Consider the following 27,713-nt stretch of genomic DNA (forward strand, 5'->3'; position numbering starts at 1 on the left):
TATATATATATATATATATATATATATATATATATATATATATATATATATATATATATATATATATATATATATATATATATATATATATATATATATATATATATATATATATATATATATATATATATATATATATATATATATATATATATATATATATATATATATATATATATATATATATATATATATATATATATATATATATATATATATATATATATATATATATATATATATATATATATATATATATATATATATATATATATATATATATATATATATATATATATATATATATATATATATATATACTATATATATATATATAGATATATATATATATATATATATATATATATATATATATATATATATATATATATATATATAATGTATATATATTTATATATACTTATACGACATGAATTTGCTCTGACTCGGTGGCAGGCAAGAATATTGGTTCACTCCCCGGAAAAGGACCACGACGCTCACGTAACAACCGAAATGGCCCCACAACAAGAAAACCAAATGCGACAAATAATAATATACAGCAGCAGGTAGCGTTTTTTATTTTATTTTTTGTAACTGGCACCGTAAACCTAGAGGTATTGTGCCGTGTCAAATAAACGAGTTAATAATATATATACACATTTTTTTTAAATTTATTTTTACTAGAATCTGAAAATATATTTTGAACTGTTTTTTTTTAAATTTTAATCAATTTGATTTATATTTTGATTATTTTTTAACTTTTACTTTATTTTATGAATCAATTAGAGTACGTCCATTGATTACGCAGAACAAAAATAATCAACATCTATTGGTCATAAACTTAGTATTTCTTCAAAACCATATTGTATTTCATTATTGTCAAAAATATTTAAATAAATACTTTGAGTAGTACAATACAATATCGCACGCTGGCCTGGGGGCTAATGCGGTCTCGATCAACTAAATTAGTTGAGAGAATTCGTTATCGATATTGTTTTCGGCACATTTTGCATGTTGTAGGATAAGTACAACGATACACCGTGCCCCAGTGCCGAGTCGAGAAAATTTCTAGCTCGAAAAGATCCTCGACCTGATCGGGAATCGAACCCGATATCACAACCGCGTGGGAGAGCTATCCGACCGACATCGCTAACCATAGAACCACGGGGACCATACTTTGAGTAGTAAAATATTGATTTTTTTTGTCTTGTAGGTGATCTGAATCACCATTTCAAATCTCACTTTTTTGTTCAAAATGCAATACTTTTCAGTAATCCTAATTAGTCTACGGAATATTATGCATAAACTAACCCGTAAAGTGTTATTAATTCATGAAAAACTTCGTGAGCAGGGAAGGATTAATAAAGTGACCGTTTTTTTATTCGTAGTAACAAATGTTTTTTAACCGCAAAAAATAATGGTGTATCTTATTTTCTCCGACTGAATATGAGAAACTTGTTTTTTAAAAGTGTTATCCCAAGCGAACATTTATCTTCATTTCCTTAAAAAAAAAATTCTTATCAATGTTGCTCTAAATAAATAAACCAATAAACACCATTCGACGAGTTTCTAAGGGATACTTCAAGCCATCTTCATATGGCATTAGTTTTATTTCTGTTTTTGTTTATTTGTAGGTATAATTGAGTTGACCGAGCGACATACGGCAGAGTATCTGAAATCTGAATTGTTGAAACTTGGTCAGCTTTTTCACATAGAATTGTGGCAATGGTACTCAGCGACGGTAGATAACGCCTCCAACGGAATTAAGGCAATTGAACTGATACAAACCAAACAGATTGATGATATCTACGAACAGTATTTCATCGACGGCGAAGAAAGCCCAACTGAGGATGAAGATGGCATTATTGGAGACAGGCTCGATGAGATTTTAGAGGCATGCGCTGAAAACTTGCGTATCAACCAAATTGAATGTGTGCGATGTGGAGCACACACGCTAAATTTAGTTGTCACGGATGCCACAAAAAACTCGAAAGCAGATTTGAAGGCCGTCACGAAAGTCGTTAAAGAATATCGTAAGGCAGAATACCAACCACGGTTTAGATATTCTGGAGTAGCCATGCCCCCAATCCCGAACCAGATCAGATGGAACCACTACTATTTGATGCTAAGGGAGCTCGTAAAAAACCGCGAATTTTTCGCCGGATTGGGTGTGAAGCACCATACGCTAGGTAAAAATGTTGCTTTCTGGAATTTAACGGAATCGCCTTATCAGTAGCTAAAAAAGGTAGTGGTTTTTTTGAATTTTTTCGAGGTGAAAAAAGCGAAAAAAAATTGTTTGATAAAAAACATGTAACAAAGTCTTAAGAGCAATTCCATGCAACATAGGACATTCATATTATATTTTTTAATTGTCATCTTTGATTTTACTGAAACCTTGTACAAATATTCCAATGAGTTAGAGATACTGTTTGTGCTATTTATTTTTTTGAATCACATCTCATTTTTAGGAAAGGCCTATTTAAAAAAGGTACCTATCAAAGATAACAAATATTTTTAGTGCCAAAAAAGAGAATCAAAATAAAATAAAAATTTCTCCAAATTCGAAAAAGCATCAATATTTAGCTAACAATGTTTAGTTTTTATAAAAACAAACAGGTCTTCAAAAAGAATATTTTTTAAGATGTTTGATTTGAATTTACGATATATTTTTTTTAGAACAAAAATACTATTTGTAACTCATCTGAAGTCATCACATAAATCAAACGAACCATATCGATATAATAAATATGGTTGTAACTTTTTCTCTCTCAGTTTGCCATGATCAGACAAAAAATATTTAGCTAACCTTTTATAGTGTTTTCATAACAAAAAATGAGATTTCGGAAATATTAACTTAAACAACTTTTTTAACAATTTTAAATTTTGTGTATTGATAATGTAAAGCAATGCCTTGGTGCTACATTCCGTCCTGAAATTTAAACTTCTGATTATTATACACAGACTTCGCAGCCAACTGTTGAGTGTACAGGACAATTGCGAGGCTAGAGCTACGATCCTTCTGACACTACTAGTTTTCCCCGAGCTGGGATTAAAACATACGACAACTGGCTTGTTAGGCCAGCATCATAACTCGTGACCAGCTTGGAGATATTCGATAAATTTAAAAAGAAAATTTTCTACGGTGCAAATTTTCTTCGGAAAAATAAAATTATTATTTCCAAATTCACCGAAGACATCTCACCGATAAAACAAACCGTTCTGGTTCTGAAAAAATGTAATCATCGATAGGTTTTCGAAATGAATCGTGATTGAAAAAAACTAATAGTACCAATGATAACTCGAACCTACAGAAACATCTGCGCGAAGTTTCAGCCAGGTTAAAAGAGGTTTATCAAAACCGTTGTCGTATGTTGCTCATAATTGGTTTTTCGTCGTTTTTTTGTAAACTTGCACGCCAATGCAGCACGCAAGATTGTTGATGAGTCCGTCATTTGGTTTTGATTTTCATAAACATTTTTTTCTCTCATGTTCATGGAATAGTGTCACAGGGAAACAATCTAATGCATGCATTCAAATGTCAGTTGTGAATAAATGCATTAGACTATTTCTCTGTGGCGCTTTTTCCACCTCGTGAAAATTAAGAAAAACCATTTCCGAATAATACGTAGACTACCTTAAAATAACGTTACAGCCACAGGTTCAACAATAACTGACTGTTTATTGTTGCTTATGTTTTGATCATTTTTTAGATCTCTCTGGTAGTTGGGAAGTGATAGATGAATACCACGAAGCCTTTGCACCACTGTACGATGCCACAATAGCCGCCCAAAAAAAAGATTGTTCAATAAGCCAGTTCCACCTAGAATGGCTTAGAGCCTATGGTCGCATTTTAAAGCTCGGAGACAACCGTTTCAAAGAACCCATCATACAATCCATGCAGAAACGCCAAAAAACCCTTCTTAGCAGCATGCCGTACAAAGCTGCACTGTTTATGGATCCTCGATTGAATTTTAATGGTTCCGAATTGTTCACTAGCACTGAAAAGGAGAAGATTGTGGTAAATATATTTTGTCTACTTCTTTTGATATTTGCTTGAAAAATAATTGTTTTGTGAACCTCTGACGAGGTGCGCTTCAAATCGGTCTTAGTTTCTCTCTTTTGTTGAAATCTCTAATGAAATCATGAAAAATGTTCTGAAGAAGTTGTACTTCAGGATAAAGCAATGAACTTTTTTTTTCGATATTTTCAAACAAAGAGACTTATATGACCCTTTGAAGGAAATTGCAAAAGAGGTGAATATGCAAAATCTGAAGCTAGGCTGAGTTTGATATATGTTATCTACATATGAATTTAAAATTCCCTGTACTGTACATTGCAATTACTTTTAGGAATACCTTGAGAATCTTTGGAAACGGATCGAACAACATGAGCAGCCAACAGTGTCGGTTAGAGCGAGAATGTGCCATACAAACATAGATCCTGCAGACCCATTCGACATGGATGAATTTATTACAACAATGTTTGGAGAAGGATCTAGTTCTGACGCAGGCATCGAGAACAATCCAATTTCGCAAACAATTACGGCAATTCAGTACCAAATAAGAGTTCCTGCGACTGATCCGAACTTCAAAGTTATCCACTACTGGTTTGGCAAAAAAATACAGGACGGGCGTCTATGGCAAATCGCACGGATTGTCTATGCTGCAGCTTCAACACAGGCAGACATTGAACGCGATTTCTCACGTTATAACACCGTATACACCTCAGTACGAAACAGGCTTTCTGGAGAAAACGTTGAGAACGTGCTGCGAGTGAAATTGAACCGCGACCTTTTGCCAACTGCACTAACCAGCATTCTACCTAAGAACAGTGCAACGGAATGTTCGAGCAATGCTTCTGAACTCCCTGTTATCACCTCTAGTCAATAATACTTTCTCGCAGAAAAAGACATGAGGCTTATACCGATGTTTTTTCAAGTGTTTCACTACCGCACTAAAACACACACTACACACAAGATACACACAATTTGAACAAACAAACACATACGCACTCACAGAGAAAGGAGAGAGAGGAAGAAAGCACTAGAGAGAGAGAGAAAGAGAGAGAAAGAGAGAGAGAGAGAGACTTTTTTATTTCAAATAAAGTTATTCCTTGATCATTGACAAAATTGATTTTTTTTCACGATGGGTAATTCCTTACATATAATTAGTTGGTGTTAAGTCAGATTAACATTTTAATATAAACAAATTCTAGATTTACTATTCTTTGAATTTCGGAGTTTTCAAGCTTTTGTGCAATTTTGATGTTACGGGCCCGTTTGATTTATCACTAACAGCATGTTTCTCCTACTTGACCCATTATCGCCAAACAACATCTGTCGTTACAAACCCACCCAACTTTTCAGAAACAAACCCCCTGTGGTCAATGAAAGCAAATAAATATGTTACCAAAATCGAACCATCGAACCTCACTGTGTCAACAGAGTGTGTTACAACTGATTTAATTGTGACGTACGGAGAACTTACAAAACAAATTTCTTCTAAATATGTATTAAGAATTTTTTCCTTACTGTTACAAGTGTATACAAATTTTAATAACAGTTCGAATATTTCCAAAACAAATAAAAACAAAGGTTCAAACTGTAACTGTTTTTTTTTTTTCAGTACAAAGCATATAGCTCTGAAACTAACCTTATAATCGTTGTGGCAATGCTTTTCGGTCGGAGGGCTGTGGAATGAGCGCGAAGCCTTTTAAGACCACTATTGTTGGCCCTAACTAGTGTTTCTTGAACTGGTATTCCGCGAACATTCGACTAATTGAAATCAGACCAATCAGGAAAAAAGCTTCGATGAGCTTTTTATCATACCAATTGTTTCTCCTCTATGTTTTTCGAACTGTTGTGAAAGATAGAAAAAGTTTTAATGATTTGTCTACCTATTCGTATCAGAAAATATTGAAGATTTTATCAGGTATTAATCAGGCATTAGACGTAAAACACACTTGCCATATTTTGTTTGGATTTAAGCTGCATAACATTTTTACTAGGGTAAATATGTTTGTTAAAATAGCCGTTACAAATTTGATCTGTAAATACTTTGTCATTTGTACTCACAAATATAGAAAATTGAAAAGGAAGGGAAAAATAGATCTGAGTTTTTATGCTTATATTCCAAGTTCCTTGTTGAATTTAGTATGAATAAACAAGTCCAGTGATAATAAAAATGTCGTTGCCAGCATATGTTTAATAAGAATGATAATTCTACAAACCTCTACAAATTTTTGCTAAAGATAGCCTTATTTTACCTCTCGGTGTTATTTCTGTACTTCTGTACAAATTTATTCGGTTCAACACAATTGGCATACAGCACTAAAACCTGAAAATCGCAGCACTGAAACGTGAAATCTGAAAATCTGCAATAATGCATCCAAAACCAGTTCAAAAGCAAGTCAAGCATTATTCAAAGATTTTCAAAACTCCATCCCCTCTCACTCTTCCATTACGTTACTATTCAAATTAGTATGAGGAAAATATTCCATTCACTAATCATAACAAAAACTAGTGAGTAATGTCATTGACGGAATCGCAACGCAATACAACAAACGTATGATTTCTCGGTAACAAACATAGCACATTTTGGTATCTGTTTGGCTGCTATAGAAAACCTGCCGAAAAAAAATACCTTCCGAACTACTTACTCTCCCTCCCATCATCACCGCACCGCATCATCGCTGCTGCGTCACTGCGATGCGAGATGCAATCCAACCAACATTTATGGGACTCTCAATTATTCTTTTGCTTGTTGCTATCGTTTTTTTCCTACGATGCGCCACGTACGAAGAGAGAATTACAACGGAGCAACGCGCATCACTCTATTCTCAGAGTTGTCTGTAGTCAACTGTTGTATTTGTCATCTCCGAGTGACCAAGGCACCAACATTTTATTACGTATTGAGAGGATACAATTTTAGTCATGAACTGTGCACTTTATGATGTGCACAACTCAAGATGAAAAAACAATCAGCTCAAAATCATTTCATTTCCTTCACTGGACCTAAATACTCTAATCACAGACAAACAGACGTACCACTGCATACAAAATTCTAAGAAAATTGTGATTCCGACTAACTTGCCCGACACCTACTGGACATATTCCGCAAGAGATAAACTTTCAGCTTTTCTGCTGATTTTGACAGCACGGTGCTCGAATACTGTCAACTGAGTTCAAAGGAAAAGGCACATCAGCGCCACCACTGCTGCGGCGGGAATATTCCGCATAACTAAAACTCATTTAAAATGACCGTTATTTTGATCCACGGAAATAAATCTCGTGGTACGTCTGTTTGTCTGTGCTCTAACTACTCTGGAAGGAGCGCCAAACTTAGCGCCGGTTCTCACGTCTTCACAACTCATATGATTACAATAGACTATCAGCTGAAACATAGACACACCTGGTTCGCGTTATCTGTGCAAAGGCGCAACCCGACAACAGCTGAGTGAGCAGGTGCGCCGCGATCATTGGAACGTAAACCGTACTTCGTCGGTAGAGGAAATACTCGGTTAGGGATACCATCCGTCCTGATTTAGTAGGACATGTCCTGATTTTGAGATCATATTTGGGCGTCCTGATTTATTTTTCATATTCTAGCATTTGTTCTGATTTTTATAAGACATGCAATTATCTTCAATCACCAAGCTCATATTGCAATGCACAAGTCGTTATGTTTTTAGAAGATACTGTTATTAGAAATTGTTGGAGAATGCCCAGCATTTTTTTTTTTCATTTCAGGTTGCCAGTTCGAATTCGTCGCTGGCAAAAATAAAAACAAAAGGACATTTTTCGCCGATAAAAATCTTAAAGTAACATTTTATGAGGTAAAATTGTAAAATTTAAAGTGATGGCCGTTTTGCAGGCTAAAGGAAATAAAGGGGCCTATTACAGTCAACGAGGTGAGCAGCGAGTTACTCGCTTGACCAATTCAGATTTAACAGATGGTGAGTCGGCTGGATCTCGGACGAGTAGCTCGTCTGCGAAACTGCTCCACTCAGCTGTCACCAGCCAAGTTTCACTCGCGTTTCCTAATACAACATTTTGCTCATCAGTGACTCTAGGCGAGGCAAATTGCTCACCTCGTTACCTGTAATCGGTCCCAAAATTAGACATTAAACCTGTCTATCTTGATACATGTTCAATAATGTAGATAATTCCGATAAATCTCGATACCTGACCACACAACGCTCACTGCGTAAACTATTTCTTTGGTTAAGCCTGAGTAAAGTGAAAAGTGTTAAACATTTGACAATTTTTATATTTAATTTTAAACAGTTTACGTGTGCTGAATTCTTTGGAATCATACAAATTCCTAAAACTTCAAAGTTGCTTGATAAAATTGGATCGTTCGAGATACATGTTGAATAAATAGCATTTTGAAATGCAAATCACATACCACCAGTTCAAACCAGAATAAAAATAATTTTGATCAAATTTGTGCCGAAAACATAGATGTCCTGATTTGTACCTCTGTCCAGATGGTATCCCTATACTTGGTCGACCCGAGCCCCTGTGCACCAACATGGTGCGGCTCAAAACAGTGTCTGATCCTAGGGGCTAGACACTATTGATATATTGCGAAATATTTCCAATATTCAATATTAAAAAGTATTCATCGTCTCATTTTTAGGCACCCTTCCATCTATATCATAGCTCATTGACGTTACATCAAGCGTTACATTATCGTTAGAGGGTGTCAACTGACAGATAAACGATAAATATCAAAATATATCAACCAATATCGTGTAATATTATCAGAATATTTTGCATGAAAATAAAGTAGTCTAGCCTCTAGGTCTGATCAACGTTCTGGTGTAAGCGTAGGACTCTGAACAAAGCCGACACGGTGGTTTCCTGGTTGGAGAAGGTCTAACAAGCCGCCACGGAAGACAATATCGGACAAACAACATAAGAGAACAGTCGGCATGGTCCTACCCAAGCAGCACTTGCAACATGTTTTCAAATGAGACTACTCAATATTTGTTGTTTTAAAACTTTTTTAACGGTGCAACATTTTGTTATTTACGTGTACCATTCTCGTAACTGACCACTAGAAATTGCTCAATAGTTTTCTGCAATCTATTTCCAACTGCATATTTCATGATGCTTTTTAATATCGATAATGTCACATGATGTTGCATATTGCTGTTTCACAAATGTTTTTTTCTAAGGAGAGCAAACTAGTGATGAAAATGTATAGCAACATCTTGTTGAACCATATATTTGCTAAAATTACCAAACAGTAAATAGCCATCTTTATTATAAATGAATGATAAATGATTATTGTTGGAAATATGGTTTTGTTATTCCATATTCCGCATGATTAACACTGCATATCCACTGAGCAAGGTTTTCTGAACTATCGTTTCCCAAAACATTGTTTATAATTTGGCGAGTTTGAATCGTAAAATTTCTTTTACAACACTTTATAAAAGGCGCGTGAATAATTACGAAGTAAAAACATTTTTTGCACGGTAAATTTTGAATCACAGGTAGAATTACATACCTATCAGAAGGGTAAGTAGAAAAAGTTCGATATACTTGAGGTTTTTTGTAATGTATGTAGTTATATGAATCTTCGCGACACCATCACCGAAGAGTAATGACAGTAAAGGTAAACAAACTTAACTTTATTTCTCCTCTCTTTTCTTCCTATACTGCAGCGGCTATCGATGTAGATGATGATTCACATAGCACTGTTAGTTGCATATAGGCTCCACCTCCTGCGCTTTTTCGGTTATTTACAAGTTGAAAAAAAGTAACGGATGCGATTTATTACAATGTTTGAATGCTGCATTGAGAGTTGCATTTGCTTTATTGCAACAATGCGTGCTGCTTGGGTAGGCAACGAAATGAGAACTACGATTTGAAACTTGAAACAAAGAACTCTAAATCGCTCTGTTATTCAGGATGCGACAGACTAATACTGGATGACAAAAGCGAAACAAGCTGCCATAACACTCAAAAAGTTGCCCTAAAAAAATTAACCATTCCTGTGAATTTTGGTTTCAGGTTTGAGCCCTAGAGGAAATTTTTTTTCACCAGTATAATCTACGATTAGCTATATGAATGCAACTTCGAAGTCATAGTGCTGCAGGAACTTTGTTGAATAGGACAGAAGGTATGAAAAAGTGGGCACCGGGCGGCTACTTTCTACCAGAGTTGTGAGCGCACCATCGAGCTGGGAACCGATTTTAAAGTACTGGGCAAGATTCGCCTACGGGTGATGGGAAGGCAACCGATCAACGCGAGGATGTGCAAATTGAAGGACCGGTTCTTCAGCTACAGCAGCGGTTCTCAACCTTTTTTTGTCCGCGTACCCCTTGACGATATTTTCCAAATCAATTGTACCCCCTGGGTTGAAATGTTTTCGCAGAGTGGGAGGAACAGGGGACTATAAACGTCAACATTTTGTCTACTAATCATAAATTTATCACGGCGTCAATATTTCATTTCAAATGCTTACAACACCTCTTATGGCGTCGTCCATTAATTATGTAAGGACTTTTTTTCGAAATTTTCGACACCCCCTCCCCCATAATAAGGCAAAGTAAGATTTTGCATTACCCCTCTCCCCCCCCCCTCCACGAATCTTACGTAAGATTGTCTTTTTAGGGAAAAAACTATTTTCGAAGGTAAAACTTTTTTTTTCACACAGCACATTCGTAGAGGATAAAACAAAACAAGTTAATACAGTTTATATTATATGGAAGTAAACAAAATTCAAAATTAAGTAGAAATGAAGTGAAGAACGCAATCACCCAGCGACGGCGAATTCACTGCTTTCCCAAGGTTCAACTGTTAAGATCGCAGCGATAAATAATTCAACTAATTTTATTTATTTTAGTTTTGTAAACTTTTTTCAGTTTTTTTTATTTTTATTTTTCAATCTTACGTAAGATTCTCTTGATTCCCTCTCTCCCCCTTCGTAAGCAATCGTATGAAATTTGGATACTCCCCCTCTCCCCCTAAACCCTTACGTAATTTGTGGATGGCCCCTATTCATTGTAAGCGCACATTGTACTAAAATCAAACGTTGAGTTTTTGTTTTTCCATCTAAAACGATATTTATTCGAGAATAAGTCTACTGAAATTATGGGACATTTACTCTATTTCATTTGTTTTAGGGCAAACCAACCAAAAAGTGAGTACCAGCAACGCTGGTACCAGCATCAATGAGTGGTAGATGGAAAACGTATGGAGTTTGACAGTGTAAGTATTTTCTTTGTTCCTTCAGGAACCACTCAGGACGAAAGAAATCAATATGAGGAAGATTATAATCACGTGGCCTTTGATTAGATAAAGCTAAACTTATGTTCATTTCGCTATAAAATCATTTTATTTTTACTTTAATTACTTTTACAAAATTGGAAAGGAATGGTTTGGATAATATAATCAAGGATTTACGAACCGCTTTACATTTTGTCGATGATGCCGCGCACCACCCCAGTGGCCGGCTCTGGTTGTGGTCCACTATTGAGACGGAATAAGCACCGTCGTTCTCCGCAAGTCGTCCACGGTCTGAAGCGCTGATCACAGCACCTGGCAATTCACTCGGCTTGGATAGTCTCGTCGAGGTTCGAATGGGGAGTTTGTCCGGAACGATCCCAGGATCCAGCTGACGTATACAGCCCTTGGACGTTGACTGCAGCGCCTTTTCTAACCCGGAACGGTCCAGCCGAGGATCCCAACGCTTCACGCGTCCACAGGCGGGGACACTGACCACATTGTTCCAACAACGCTTCACTTAACTTTAGCGAGCGGGGATACTAATCCCGAAGGTTTAATCAGCCGGAGATGCTACTTGGCCAAGAGTAGATAATATAATAGGCCGGTCCTCGGCCTGTCCAGGGTAATATATACCGTGATGTCCTTGCTGGGCTGAGCTGACATCTGAGCACGATTTGACAACACGCACGTGAAATGCGCCCTGCTTGTGATGGTTAATGTTTGCGGTCGAGGGATAGGAAAGTGATAAACCGGGATCGAGGGGGTCTGGGAATCTTAATACGAGAAATTCAAAATCTAATTTTACTGGAAGAGAGTAAAACAGATATTATGAAATGAACAAGTAATATTCTAAAAATAAATGAAAAGTTACATTAATAAGATGTATCGTATGGTATTTAACTAAATATTCTAGAAAACTATTTTTGTAGCCTAACTGGAGGTTACAATAGCCACACGAGACCCTTAGGGAGGGAGTAGTGGTAAATTATGTTGTGGTAGTCTAGTTCAGGTTTCAAATTGAACTATGCTTTGTTTGATTTCTACAGTCATGTTTCAAGAGCAAGTTTGAACAACAAATGGAGTATTATAAAAAAATTGCTTTGACCGCCATTACCGATTTTTCTTTCGCGTACCCCCTGAAGACTTTCGCGTACCACTAGGGGTATGTGTACCCCAGGTTGAGAACCGCTGAGCTACAGCATCAAAACATGCACTACCCACATGAAGGGAGACCCGACAATGCGCAGCTGAAGCAGGTCTACGATAGTTCCCTGCAACGGGACACGAGAGGCACCGTACAGATAGGTAAAGGGGCCAGACAGACGCCGTATCTAATGATACCGGCTATCGGTGCGTGAACTTTGCAGCCTCTCGCGGCATGGTAATCCGAACTACCGTCTTCCCCGCAAAATATCCACAAAACCACCTGGAGATCACCCAACCAAAATACATAGAACCAAATCGACCGCGTTCTAATCGACGGAAGGTTCCTTTCCGACGTCATCAATAAGCGCATCTATCGCGTAGCTGTATGCATTCGCTCAAATCTCTCGACGTTGTAGAATACTCGTCATAGTCGAACGCCGCGACCAAATATTGAGTAACTGCGGAACGTCGGAATTGCACAGAAATACGCGCAGCAGTTAGGGCAGCGTTACGCACGAAAGAGCAACTTGGTGCAGCTACTCTTGAAGGCGGTTGGAGGAACATTAGATCCACCATAGGCAAACTGCTGTCGCTACTAGGTTGTAACCGTTTCGGTTAGAAGCCGTCGGAGTTAACTGCTAAAGTTACCACAGGGGGCATAGGAATATCGAGCTGCCGTAACACCTAGATTTAGAACAGCGATTTTATAACCATAACCGATAAACCCAAAGCAGTGGCGAAGATCAGTGGATCATCAGGCACATCCGATATTGGCGAGCTATCGATAATGTAAGATCGAAAAAACCCGATATTGCAATCTACACACGCGAAAATATCCTGCATTCTCAGTGCGACGTAAGATAAGGCAGACAGCGGTATCGTCGACGTGACGGCATAGGTCACCGACCTACAGAGCAGCCAGCATCGGTAGCAGAGTCGTTAGCATGTGTAAGGACTTAAGATAAAAATGCATGTACTTAGATTCAGTTAATTGTACCACGTGGTATAGGATAGTCAGGTTAGCCCCCCAAAAAAACAATATCGCACGCTAGCCTGGGGGCTTATGCGGTCTCGATCAACTAGATTAGTTGAGAGAATTCGTTAACAATATTGTTTTCGGCACATTTTGCATGTTGTAGGATAAGTACAACGATACAACGTACCCCAGTGCTGAGTCGAGAGAATTTCCAGCTCGAAAAGTTCCTCGACCTGATCGGGAATCGAACCCGATATCACAACCGTGTGGGAGAGCTAGCCGACCGACATCGCTAACCACAGAACCACGGGGACCACTTCTAGGTAGGTTAGCCCCCCCCCCCCCTCTTAATGTAAATATACAATGCATGTAAAACTCAACTGCTATTCTCGTCCTATCGGCCGACCCTGAGAACCTTTGATAACCTTGGAGAAGGTGTTCGAAAGAAATAGAGAGACATTGCTCACCTGGTTGAGTAGCCGAGGTGACAAGGTTCAAGGCCTTCGAATCATAGGAATGACTGGTTTGGCGGCGAATGCAAACAGTTTTTCGAGAGAAGAATACAGCACGGGCAAGAATGTTACAACCGACGTTCTGTGAACAGCCGAAACTCAGTTCTCCGAAGGAAGGAGCCCAAGAGGATCGAGTTCACATAGTAATGGAAGAGCTGTACAAAGCTAACGACACTCGGAAGTTCTACGACAAGCTGAACAGCTTCCGCGAAGGTTACGTGCCACAAACCGATATGAGCTGGAACTTGGACGGCGTCGGAAAATGAAACAGCACTTCGATGAACATGTGAACGGCGATGTAATAGAGCGTGCGGACGGTATGGCAATTGATTTAGGTGTATGAGCCAAAGACAACAGTGTTCCTGCACCTGATCTCCTGCAGGTGGAGAAGCATAAGATTGGCCGGCTAAAAAACAATAAAGCTGCAGGAGTGGACCAACTTTCCGGCGAGCTGTTGAAATACAGTGGAGAACCACTGGTTAGCGCCGTGTATTGGGCCATTGCCAAGATTTGAGAGGAAGAATTGCCGGAGTGCTGCAATCGGACTTTTGGTTCGGCAGATCATGAAGAAATGCCGCGAATATAATCAAATTTCAAATCGGCTTACGACACAATCGATGGAGACCAGCTGTGGCAGATTAACTACGGATTTCCGGATAAATTCAAAGCGACGTTGGATAGAGTGATGTACTTGGTTCGAGTTATAGGGGTACTCTAAAAACCCTTTCGAAACTCGAAGCGGTTTATGGCAAGGTGATGGTCTCTCGCGCCCACTGCTCTGGATGGTGTGATTGGAAGAGCAAGGATTAACACGAGTGACCGAATCTTCCATAAGTCAGTTCAACTGTTTGACTCCGGCGACGATACTGACATTGTGGCTAGGACCTTTGTGAAGATGCTGGATACGTATATCTGACTGAAGACCGAAGCCAAACGGATTGTGCTGATCAATAATGCAGAGACGAAGTACATAGAAAGAAGAGAAGAAAACGTTTCCACCTCCCACCTCGAATTCAAGTTAGTGGTGATGAAATCGATGTGACCGACGAGCTCGTGTTCCTGGGCTTACTGGTAACTACCAACAACGAGGAAATCGCGCATACTTTGCTCTTAGGAAAACGTCAGAGAGTCAAGTAGAATTCGTTGTCGCACCATGTTGACTATCTACAGGAGTGTTTATTACAAAAGTTCACGTCAATGGACAACATAATTCTAATTCCCTAACAAAAAAAAATCTACAGGAGTCCATTACGGCCATGAGACACAGACTATGTCAACGCGCGACCTTGCGATGTTCAAGCGATATGTGTTGCGTACCATCTTCGGTGGACTGTAGATGGAGAATGGAACGTGGAGAAGCCGAATGGACCACTGACTGAACTGAGAAGCTGCTTGGGGAGCCATCGTCCACACCGCTAAGATTGGCAAGTTACGGTGAGCAGGGCATGTCGTAAGGTTACTAGACGACAGCCCGGTAAAGATGGTTCCTAAAACCAATCCGTCAGGGAAGCGACGGAGAGGTGCAAGGTAAATCGATCAGGTGGAAGGTAACCTACGGTCCCTACGCAGACTGCAGAGTTGGCGAACTGTATCCATGGATCTACGACTCTTACGTATGGCAAAGGTTACAACACGGATTGGGAAAATGCATTTCAACTCTAACATATTCAGATATTTCAACCAGTAGAATATTCACGAAACACATCTTCGGCGCTAGCGATATTTGATTACCATTTTCTCGAGATATACAGTGCCTCCACAATTATGGGTCACTTTTACGCAAATACGGATATCTCACGAAACTGAACAATTTTCATTGGCAGTGGTTTTTTTTATAACTCACTTTTAACCTTATTTATACGATTGAAATGATTCAATGTTGAAAATGTCACTAAAAACAATAATTCTGCTCGGTGCAATAAGTGAAGTGACCCATAATTGTAGTAATGTTACATTTTTCGGAGCACAATTGTGGGTCAGTCCATATTTTGGCTATTTTTATTACTTTTGCATGATAATGCAGCACGACGTAATAAAATAACTTATTATCAAGCTTTTGCAACAATAAAATAACTTTTGTGATGGTTTTTGATGATTTTATAGACTAAATGATCTTGAATGCCAAAAGTGACCCATGATTGTGTTTTTTTGCTCTGCAAGTAATATTTTTTTTCTTAAGGTGGTAGTGTGTAGAAGCCACCACGTGGTCACCACGTAGTCGACTACGAATTTTCAGCGTAACTAGACTCGGGAATAGTTAATGCGTTATCTACGAAAACACTTTTCCATGTTTTTATCACCATAACAAACATGATGATATGTTTTCACAAGTGATTCATTAACTATTACCGAGTGGTAAGCATTTGAAAATTCGAAGTTGACCACGTGGTGGCTTGAAGTCGGCCATTTAGGGCTTCGACGCACTTCCACCTTAACCGATTTACACACATCAGCTGCAGTGGAACTAATTGTCGATCGAAAGTATACATCACACTGAAAATAAATCGCACGTTAATCCCTGATGCTCTTTACGTATGAGTGTCAATAAACGAACTTAATCATTTTTTTTATGTCGACCCATATCGATTTTTATTGGAATCCACGGTATTTCAACGTATTTTGGCATTTGACGTGTGTGGCCATTAAGATCTGAGTGTAAAATGATTGCTTTTGGTATGCATGACATGACAAACCGAAGTGTAAGACACTTGATTTTGTGCTGTGAACTGAAACGCAAGTGTATTCCTCGTAGATATAAAATGTTTCACCTATTAGCACAGAAGTAAATGGAATCCACTTGGCAGTAACGTGTCAATTTTTTACAGTGTCAGAGCACAGTGATAGATAGTGAAACATTGGTAGTTGATATTTTTTTCGATTTTATATTTATTTTTCAACATTCAGGCAACACGTTGACTGACCCATAATTGTAGAGGGACTGTATACATTCATTCACCTTCAAATAACCGCAGTTTCGTTGTACTAGCCCCCCGTGGCTCTGTGGTTAGCGATGTCGGTCGGCTAGCTCTCCCACACGGTTGTGATATCGGGTTCGATTCCCGAACGAGTCGAGGATCTTTTCGAGCTGGAAATTTTCTCGACTCAGCACTGGGGCACGGTGTATCGTTGTACTTATCCTAAACATACAAAATGTGCCAAAAACAATATCGATAACGAATTCTCTCAACTAATCTAGTTGATCGAGACCGCTATTAGCCCCAAGGCTAAGCGTGCGATATTGTTTGTTTTCGTTGTACTAGCGAAAGCAAATAACACTTATGATTAATGAGAGCAACGGGTGTTTTTGTTACCAGACGAAAACGGAATTTTGTTTTTGCGAAACTCACGGTGTTCTTTATTTTTTAGAGTTCATGTCATGTGAACCCATGTTTTAGTGTTCATTGAATTGCAAAACTTAATCCAATCCCCTCGGGTGATGTCATATGGCATCAACTGACATATAAACTTTGATAACAGTTTAGCAACTATACTTGAAATTTATAACAATGAAAATATTTTAAGCAATTAGAGAACAGATTAATCTTCAATATGCAATATAGTTTGTGCCAATTATGCATGCGGTTGCTGAGTAATAAGAGTTTGAATGTCATTTTTCGATGTAAAAACTGATTTCTTTCCGCGGGGATAGGGTTAATATTGTTTTTTTTATTTTCCTACACAAAGAGATCACGTTATAAAACCGTGAACTCGTTTGCATGCATTCAAAGGTGATTTATCGTCATTGTCTTCGCTGAATAAATCAGTCCAAATCATTTGGGACAGAAAAGCAAACACACACATAGATATTTGCACTGTTTTTAGACTGCGTCGATAGGTGAATGTGACACTACTAAAAAGTATGAAATTATAGCCCAAGCTATTGAAATAAAATCTAAAGACACGAATATGTTAACAATCCATTTGTTTCACAGGCCTTATTTCTGCATATAGGGTATCGAACGTCTTCGTCAGTGGTTTTCTTCGGCAGCTTTTCTGCAGCAACCTTATGCAAAAGAGGGCCGAAGAAAACCACTGACGAAGACGTTCGATACCTTATATTGTGAAAGTCAACATTGAGAAGTATCAGATAAATCTGCCGGTCTAGCTGAAAAAATGTCATTCAATATTCGCATGATAAACTAGCGTGCTCTTCGAGACAGGGTTGTTCATAAACACTTTCTTGATACCAAGCAAGATACAATACACACAAGCGCATAATTTTATTCACTTCACAAAATTATATTCTAAGTTGAATCGTTGAATTTGTTATTCTTCAAAATTTCAAATAGAAACAAAATATTCGCATAAATAGTAAAATTTTACTTTCTCTAGCTGTATAAAGAAGCAACAACTTGAAGGTTTTCTGGAACAATTGTTCAATAGTGTATCAATGAAAGCCCAGAAAAACCTGGGTAAAACGGGGATATGCAAGCACGTTTTGGCCTTGTTCCGGCGTAATCGACAGATTTATTTCGAAATTATCACGGGACAAAGGAAATAAATGGAGCCATTATACATGCCCCCAGAGTCCCATTGGATTGAGAAAGGGTAGCACTAGGCTAAAGCATCAAAAGACTTAACACTTGAGTAAGAATATGATTGGCAGTTTTCGCAGAATAATATATATTCATAGAACAGCGTTGCCCAACTTCCTAGGAAAAGCAATTAACTGTAATTTATAAAGCACAGTTATTAAGTTATCGTGGGACTGATATCGCATTTCGGAATACTCTAACTTTATCGAAAATGATTTCAGTTGCCAGACGTTTAATACAGTAAGTGAATAAATGAATTTGAAAGAGTTTCACAAAATGCTCTGCAAATCTCCATTTGATTTGATTTTCTTCATAATTTTCAAACGTGTACCAGATACTATTATAATTCATGTGACACGGAACCACTCTGACCATTTTTCCAGCACACTGTAATTATTCACCAAAGGACTAAAACCAAAACAAAATTAATCCAGATTTTGGTTAGTGGTGAAACGGAGCGGCCCGAGGGACCCATTAATATGTTAGCAGCCGGTGCATAGTTTATATAATATATATACACATGAACGGTACACACGAATGACTAACAGCCAAGAGAAGTGGCACCTTTTACCATCAGCTACGGTTTACCATGACAAGCGCGTGCGGTGACGTCACTGGAGGGTAGAGTGGAGAGCGTTGGGTTTGTGAGGTTGCGCCGGAGCGAGTTTCGCGAATCTGTATGTTTTCTCACTTTGCACGTTCAAAATATATAGTAATAAGCTCCCATGCACGCCTCGCAAAAGTGACGCTGAAAGGCATTAGCTAAAGTTTAAATTGCAATTAAAATTGTAATATCCAATCCCAGTGAAGGTTACTAGCATTGTGAAAGGCTTGGAATAGTGTATTTTTTGTCCTATAAGCAAGTAAAAATAAAAGATTGAAGGATGTTTTCGAGGATGTGTGACCTATAAGGATAGTCTTTGTTATGTTTCGAACCTCACAGCTGAGCCTCCTAATTTGCTATTTTTCTTCAAACACTCTTTCCGTATATTATATGAAAGAGTTATTGAGAATTTTTACTTTATGTATGCACTAACCAAAACCACAGATAACAGACATCCAAGCTAGAACAAAAAAACTCCAGAAACCGCGTGTAAGATTTCAAATTCTTATTCGTTTGGAATGTTAACGACATCTTCCTGCAACTTGCGACTTTAACCACTTTAGTGATGGCAGCGCTGTATTACAGTCGAAGCTGCCAGACGCATGAAAATGCTTACAGATTATACAGTCGCTGTTTTTGCAACGATATAACACAGATTTGGTGAGGTTTATGTATTTATTTTTTTAAACCAACACTAAAACAAACAAATTTATCGCAAATATTCACAGGGATTGAATAAAGAAGTCGATAATGTATAAATTACGACTGCTTAAAATTTCTACATTAAAAAACGGCAACCATTCTCATTGCGATAATATCGATAAGAGCTAAAAACTATCAATTTTATCAAATCATTGACTACACCAAGTGTTCTTAGCGCCACCATACTGCGTATTGCGACATGCCAAAAAGCCGTTCCATTTTTACACGTGAAGCGAAATTAGCTTGGATGTCTGTTCTCTGTGCTAATACTGTGCTAATACGCATGGCGTAGGTAGCCTGCCAGTCGTGTTTTGTTTTTGATCTGCGATGAAGCAGTTTCGATTACACAATATTTAAACGTCTGAAATCGTATGGGCTATGCGAGATTTTTTTTCGTGTATAAAACCATTTGTAAAGTACAAAGAGTCATCATTTTTGGAGGACCATAGAAGACACTGTTGTGTAAGGAAGTTATTTCAGTAGAACAACTGATAAAGTACCAAGAAAAACCGAATCGATACTGAAAGAAAAACAGCTCTTTTGAATGCAATTTTCCTAGTAATTGCTTCAGAAAACGCGCTCAAATGCATTGCCAATCAAGAAAGCTGCGGGATAAACAAGTTGAAAACCAACACAGTCACATATTTTTTTAATTTGCTAACATGCAATGATAATCAACAAAATAATAGAGATTTTCGGGTATTTTATTGGGAAAGTAAACGTTTATAAGCACTTTTTGCGAATTCCCTCGAATGAAGTCTATTACTGTCATCGAAATGTAAGAGATCCGCTATAATACTTTGCTTACTGTAGATGGAGACTACATCGAAGAATAAAACAGTTTTTTCATAAATATGATCGTTTTTTTTATTACTAGGTAGGCCAAAAACTTCACAGGTTATAAGAAAGATAAACCTACCTGAGTATCAATAAGAGTGAATTTCCAACACAAGAATAAAAATTTATTGGTTCAACATTCGAATGTATTCGAATGATGTAACATTTGCAATCGCGTCTTTGCCCAACAATAGAGATGATTTGTGGTAATAGAAGTTTGCGAATACTAACAATAATTAAATTAACTGTCTAGCCGTCGGCGAATCACCTCCAATAGTTTTGTTGCAGTTCGATGATTTTCAATGCAAATCATACACGTGCCAGTTCAACAGAAAACCGAATAGTTTCCACAAAATTTTATGTTCCCTCCTCTGTTATAGACACATTTTATCGTTATTGAGTTCCTGCATTCGCAAATTGTTGTGTGTGCGCAAATGTCTTTCATGTTCGTAATTTTCACACTCACCTGTTTCGCTTAACAGCCTGCATGATTGCATATAGTAACAAAGATGTGCGAATTCTCCAACCTCCGGCAGTGTTTGATTGACCTGGCACATGTGCCTCGTGAAGGCGCCGACAATTGCGGCCAATCTGTCGAACGCAGCAATATTTATGTGCCCGTTGGGGAGTCTGTGAATGAAAGTGGAAACGAGAGCAAAAATGAATCTCGAAACTGCCTGCGAATTAACTATCGATCTAGGATTTCATGCACTCAGAATGCCGCGTTCATAACTGCACACCACGAAAGGGTATCCAGCACGAAGCAATGCGCAAATTTCCAGCTGCGAAACAATGGACGTGTGCTCAGAGACTTCCTCAAGTCGTGATAAAATATAAACCAGCACGTCCAATATCCATCGGCTATTTGTGGCACAACCCACATCGGCGAGTTCGATCGTTGAACAGTGGTGCTACCCTTATCTAGCCTCGGACCGTTAACATAATGCAACTACTGGCAAGTGTTTCGAGAGAATTAGAATAGGCAACTTGGTTCCACGCACAATGCCCCGGGTGTGAATGGCGATAAGCTTTCAGTTGACGTTGCGTTGTCGTACAGCCTCCGCAGTATTTCACTGAGGAAATTGTTCGAAAATTTGTGGATCAAATTTGTATTTGCTTTTCACGAGCGGAAAGGTTGAAAGGTCACTTTACAGCCCATGCGGAGTCTATTCTGTTCTGTTTTACACATCAATCTAATTTAGTGTTGTCAGCAACTGATATCCCCCGTAATGTCTGAAGGGTTTTTAATGTACTTTAATGACACTTAGGGAACATACCTACTTAAATAACGTAGCATTTTTTTTTCTTGGTTTTTAAACCCTTCTCCCTCCTCGTAGCATTTGGTCACAAAACTTTATTCACCCCCCTGAAAAAAACGTAGCATTGAATAACCCCCCCCTCCTCCGGTTCTGAGAAAAACATACAAAAATACAAATGGCAACAAAAAAAACTTGAATAAAATCACCATGTCCAGGGCTGTTACATAAACCTTATTTTTGAATCCGCAAAATCCGCGCCACGGAATTGGAGATCCGCGCCGTGAGAACTAAATCCGCGCCAAAAAAAAAAATTTAAAAACTGTTGAGAAAAATCATTCATCAAATATCATTTTTAAAATTTTGTATTTACCTCAAAATGCAGGACATTTGAATTATGTTACTGGTTAACTACTTTTGAACATAAACTCTAGAAAATAAATTTGCAAAAAAATATAGTTAACCGTAAGTCGAAACTCTCACTGCGCCAATGTTTAGCAGTAATGGTGGAGAAAATATTGTTTACAAAATCTTCTTTACAAATGCAAAACGTCGCACTAATTTCATTTTCTTTCTTTTTTTTTGAGAAAAGTATGATTATGACGAGTAACATACCTGTAAGACATAAAATATATATGAGAAGCGAGAATTGAATTATGAGATTTGAATTATTTGAGGTATGAGGTGGGATAAATGCTGTGAGATATGAAAAGAAATAGATAACCATCTAACTCTTCAATCCCGTATACCATCAAGAACATTCAATCAGTAGTTAATAATGTTCGTGAGTTGCAATTCGTAAAAAGTTTTGCTAAAACTTACGAAGAATCATATTGAAATTAAGTCAAAAGGACAAGCCTAGCTTTAGGAAAAAATGCTTATATTTATGGAGTATTTCCAAGTATCACAGACAACGATTTAAGTCGACCATTTGGGATTTGGGTGAAACTTTACTCAGGTGTTTCTATGGGTTAAAGACAAAATATTATATTATTAGTGTTTTTTTAATCACGACTAATTTAAAAAAAAACTTCGAGTAAAAATAGCATTGATGATTAAGGGAGTCTTTTCATCAGTGACCTCAGATAAATATAACAACAACAACAATATTGCACGCTACTCTGAGGGGCTGATGCGGTCTCGAGCAACTAGATTATTTGAGAGAATTCGTTATCGATATTGTTTTCGGCACATTTTGCATGTTGTAGGATGACTACAACGATACACCGTGCCCCAGTGCTGAGTCGAGAAAATTTCCAGCTAGAAAAGATCCTCGACCTGATCGGAAATCGAACCCGACATCACAACCGTGTGGAAAAGCTAGCCGATCGACATCGCTAACCACAGAACCACGGGGACCACAAATAAATAGAAAAATATGTTTTGCTTAATTTTTTTCAAGATGGAAAATATGATACAGAAAAATAATTGTTGCGTTCATAAGAAGGTAAGTTTGGACATGAAAAAGAATTGTTTGCTGAAAATCAAAACAAGGTGGCGGAGTTAAGAAAAGACTCACACGGTGGTTCGTCGCTGACAACTCAAACGGCGTGTACGATTCCGGCCTTTCCTTTTACCTATCTTCTTTCGACTTCTCATGTAACCATGCACTTCGTCAAAATGTGTTATAAATAATTATAAAAAATTTTTCATTACAAAATGCTCAATTTTCGCTACTCTTTTGCTACTCTCGTTGCAACTGATTTTTTTTCATACCTGTGGGATAGTTGTGTATATTTATTATTTTCGTTACAAATGTAATTTTGTATAAATAGCTTCAGTGATTTTTTTTGCAATCATGCACGCCAATGCTGCAAATGAAATTGTTAATAAGTATGCCATATTGTTTCGTACATCAAGCATTTTTCTTCTCATGTTCAAATTATGTATAAAGGATACTTATTTTGATGCCAATGATTGCTTCTCTATGTCACTTTAATCGCGTCGAAACAAATTAGGAAAAAACACGGTAAAATAAATATTTTGTTCAGAAAAAAAAATTAATCCAATTATAAATTTAATATCTCAAAAAGCCCTTTTTTCAAAAGGGTTATTTTCTCTACGAAGGGTTAGCTAAACATTGATGATTGTTTGATCACGTTGAAATGATCATTGCCAGAGGTAAAACTTTCTAGAAAGAGCTTTTTTAAAGTTAGAATGGTTTTTGTTTTGTATCTTCGAAAAAAGTTGTAGATAGTACTGTTGTCCTTCTATCGAAAATATACAACATAAAGAATAATTATGAATGGATTATTATAAAAGACAACTGTTCAATAATTATAATTTATCTTAAAAATCCCACTTTTCTTCGTTTCGAAAAACTGTTGTTTTTTAAGAACACTACAGCTGCAGCACTACAGTTAGCTCAACAACTAACTAAGTTTAAGTAATAAAAACTAAAAAGGTAGAATTAAAACAATAATTTATTTTGAATATTTTACAATGGATATAGGTATATGTTTTTTTTAAGGAAAGAATTATTATCTTCAACTTTTCCAAAGCAACTTTACTGTTGTTCGAATGAGGCATTTCGAAAACAAAAAACATCTTGAAAACAGTTTTTTTCCTCAGTAGATAGACATTCGGCTCAAGAGTTAACTCTGTGCTGATATAAATTAAGCTTGCTACTCCGAGTGCTATTGAAAATTAGAAATATTTTTGGAGCCAAAACGGGTTGTTTTTGCAATATGTTTTATTTACACATACGATAAAAATTCATAAGCAAGAGTAAAAAACATTTACAAGAGTATACTATTTATTATACAAACAACAACAAATTTCACAAATAAAACAATATATTAACAATAATAGTTTATTCGTTCGCTTTCAACGCGTCCAACCTTTTTTGTTCCTCAGCTTTTTCATTCATAAGTTTTTCACGCTGCGCACCTAAAATTTTTAGACACGCAACTTGTGGGTTATCACCTTTAAGTTTTTTCAATTGTGTTGTAATCAAGCTAGTAATTTCTGCAGCAGCTTCTCTTATTTTTCGGATAATATTGTTCTGCTCTTCTACTTTCTCTTTCTCGGCTGTTAACTTGACTTCTTCTTCGTTTTTGTGATCATTTTCTTTCTCTACTTTTTCGACATGTGCTTGTCGAGCCATTTTAGCTTTTAATAATAACTCCTTCGGAGGTGTGAACTTTTCCAAATCGTTCTGGAAAAAGTTCATTCCACTTAAAATATTTTTACGATGGTTAAACAGTTCTTCAGACATACTCGAACGATTTTCGATTAAAATAAGCTTTGAGCAAGAGAAACGTCTCTCAGCTTCCGCATCAGAATGCGATACGGTGATTACAATTTGAAACAATTTTTTAAGTTCAGTGAAATTGTGCTGTTTAAAAATACTAGTAAAAAATGCAAAAATGAACAGAATTTTTAAAAGATTTTAGTACAACAACCTCTTCAAAAACGCGAACTGGATCCAAATTAAAACTTACTAACTTAGCTAGTTCCATTATTTTTGTCTCTGAATTAACAAGAAATATATTCGATGGCTTCAAAAACGAAACTAAATAATAGAAATTATGCGGAATATTATTCGCAAGTAGATGGCTTATCAACGTCTGAACATGCTTTATCAAACCTTCTTTTAACAAGGTTAAAACCTTCTCATCATCATTGAATTTACATACTGAACTTGGCAAGATTACACTCGCTACCTTTTTACAATGGGAAGACTGAATTGCTTTTTCTTTGAAAACATTCTCAATTTTATCTACGTCATAAATTTTTGCTAACCAGCAAGTCATGAAACATTTAACTTTTTCATGGATACGGAACAAAACAAATTCGTTGCTTTCCAGGTATTGGATTAATATTTCAGCGTCGTTACATACATCAATCACAAACTGGATCATGGATTTCATCCCACGCATCGATAAAATTCTGACGATTGCTTCTTCGTGATACGTTAAGTTCTTTTTAGTCCCGTGTGTTAATTTTGATTTCAGTACATAGAGCTCATCTATATTCGACATTAACACCTTTGCAACACCTTTCGAAGCATCACCCATCTTGTTTCGACAAATTTAACAAACTTCTTCGGTTTTTTCTTGCTGTTGTTCACGAAATCCTCCCAGCGAGCAGGGACGTCGAAGTAAAAATAAACAACTTTTGCGAGCTCGGAAACCTCGATACCAAATTCCTTTAATGCATACTTAATTGCATTATGAATAATGTGTGCTGGGTAAGATCCGGTGCTGACGAGTTGAAAATCTCTTTCACCTATCAGCTTGTGGTTTATCTTGCGTTATAAGCTTTGGTTGACCTTTGGTCCATCTCTGCTCATCATGACCAAATTCTGCAAGGGCAATTGGGCGTTTTCCAAAGTTCTCATTATTTTACCAAGCAGAATATCTGCGGTTGCTTTTCCCAAGAAAGTCGACTCCAAATGAAAAAACATAACTTCATCCAAGTGACATGAGAAATATTTCACTGTTACTTCCAGCTCCTTTAGCTTGTTGTTGCCTTCCGTTTCATCGAATAGGAGAGAATAATATTCTCCTCGGACATCCTTTAAGAAAAGGTCTCTAAAGTAAGGACCGATTGCATGGTTAACCATATCGGTCATCTTCTGCCTGTACAGACAGAATCCATTGAGGTCGTTAGGAGCTATCAATTTTAAAATTTTTGAGTCTTTTCCGGCGGAGTTGAATGATACATATTTCATCACACTATGGATGATCCATACAACTTCTTTCTCAAGTGTACTCCCATCCGTAACATGAAGCCGCATAGTTGGCTGTGTCGATTGAGTAGAAAGCTGTGGCTCATAAGAAACATCCCTATTTCCTCTGCTTGGAATGACTTCAACCTAGAATTGAATGGAAAATGGACTTTTATTTTCGAATTAAAACCCTCTAAACTTGAACCTTTGTGGAACAAGAAACTGGATTTAGAATTTTAAAACCCTATGATCATCAGTAAAACCTTAAGTTCATTCATATGTAATGCTCAATAAATCTTACTTTTGACGAAGAAGACAACCGAAGCTGCTGGTTACTGCTATATATGTTTGCGAGGTCCTTATGTTTTGAAGTTTTAGCATGATCATGAAGAGAGGCGATTTCTCGGTTTGCGAAGGTTACTTTCCTTCGATTACAAATTTTGCAGTAAACTTCACCTGCAGCCAAAGAGCGTTCATTAAAAATGATGTACGACGGGTTTTTCCTGTAAAACATGTCTTTGAATAAGTGAAAATAATATGTAAAGAGCTAAATATGCGCTTACCCATGTTTTGGAATTTAATAAAAACTAGAAAAAATAACAAAACTGGAGATTTACACTTCAAACACTTGAAATTTTGTTCAACTTTCTAGTATACAGAGATGCCAGATATTTTTGATAAATATCTGCAGCTGCTCGCAAAAGCGGGAAAATCTGCTCAATATAAAAACAAAGTCTATCCGTGATTCGAGAAAATTGTGGTGCGCAGCCGAAGTTTGCGAAAATCAGCACTCATTTTAAGAAAGCCTGCACAAATATCAATAATAATCTGCACACGGACTCTAAAACCCTGCGTTTCGCAGACAAATCTGCAAATCCGATATCCTTGCTTGTAAATGCCGATATGCGTATACGGAGTTGAAAAAAGGCTATTTTAAAGGCTATTCGCACCTACGCAAACTCTTGTATGCGATTATCAAGAAGTGTGTGATGCCAAAAGCAAAAATATTTCCTTCCTTCTTTTTCTCATGCAAAAACCAGTAGCGTGAATCAGAGTTTCTGCCCGCCTGCTACGGCGGTTAGTTTTACTAATTTGAGTGGAAAACCCACGGAATACAGAAAAGTTTATAAATCAATATGTCTTCTCCTTTCGCACAAGGTTTGCTCTGATTTCGCGCAACAAGTGTGTGAAATGCGTAACGCAAGATTTGTATAATGAATACATTTACAAATAT

General features: G+C 37.2%; 1 protein-coding gene across 5 annotated transcripts in view; it reads right to left on the bottom strand.

Annotated features, from left to right (window-relative positions):
- Positions 1-27,713, bottom strand: part of LOC129730037 (ras-GEF domain-containing family member 1B-A) — a 109,830-nt gene that overhangs the window by 18,463 nt on the left and 63,654 nt on the right. For all 5 annotated transcript variants that reach the window (XM_055689013.1, XM_055689010.1, XM_055689012.1 and 2 more), the window contains one exon: positions 21,018-21,181. In XM_055689013.1, coding sequence (XP_055544988.1) covers positions 21,018-21,181 — 164 coding nt within the window. The remainder of the gene's footprint in view (positions 1-21,017; positions 21,182-27,713) is intronic.

The sequence above is a fragment of the Wyeomyia smithii genome, chromosome 3 (genome assembly GCF_029784165.1).
Source record: "Wyeomyia smithii strain HCP4-BCI-WySm-NY-G18 chromosome 3, ASM2978416v1, whole genome shotgun sequence".
Taxonomy (NCBI): Eukaryota; Metazoa; Arthropoda; class Insecta; order Diptera; family Culicidae; genus Wyeomyia; species Wyeomyia smithii.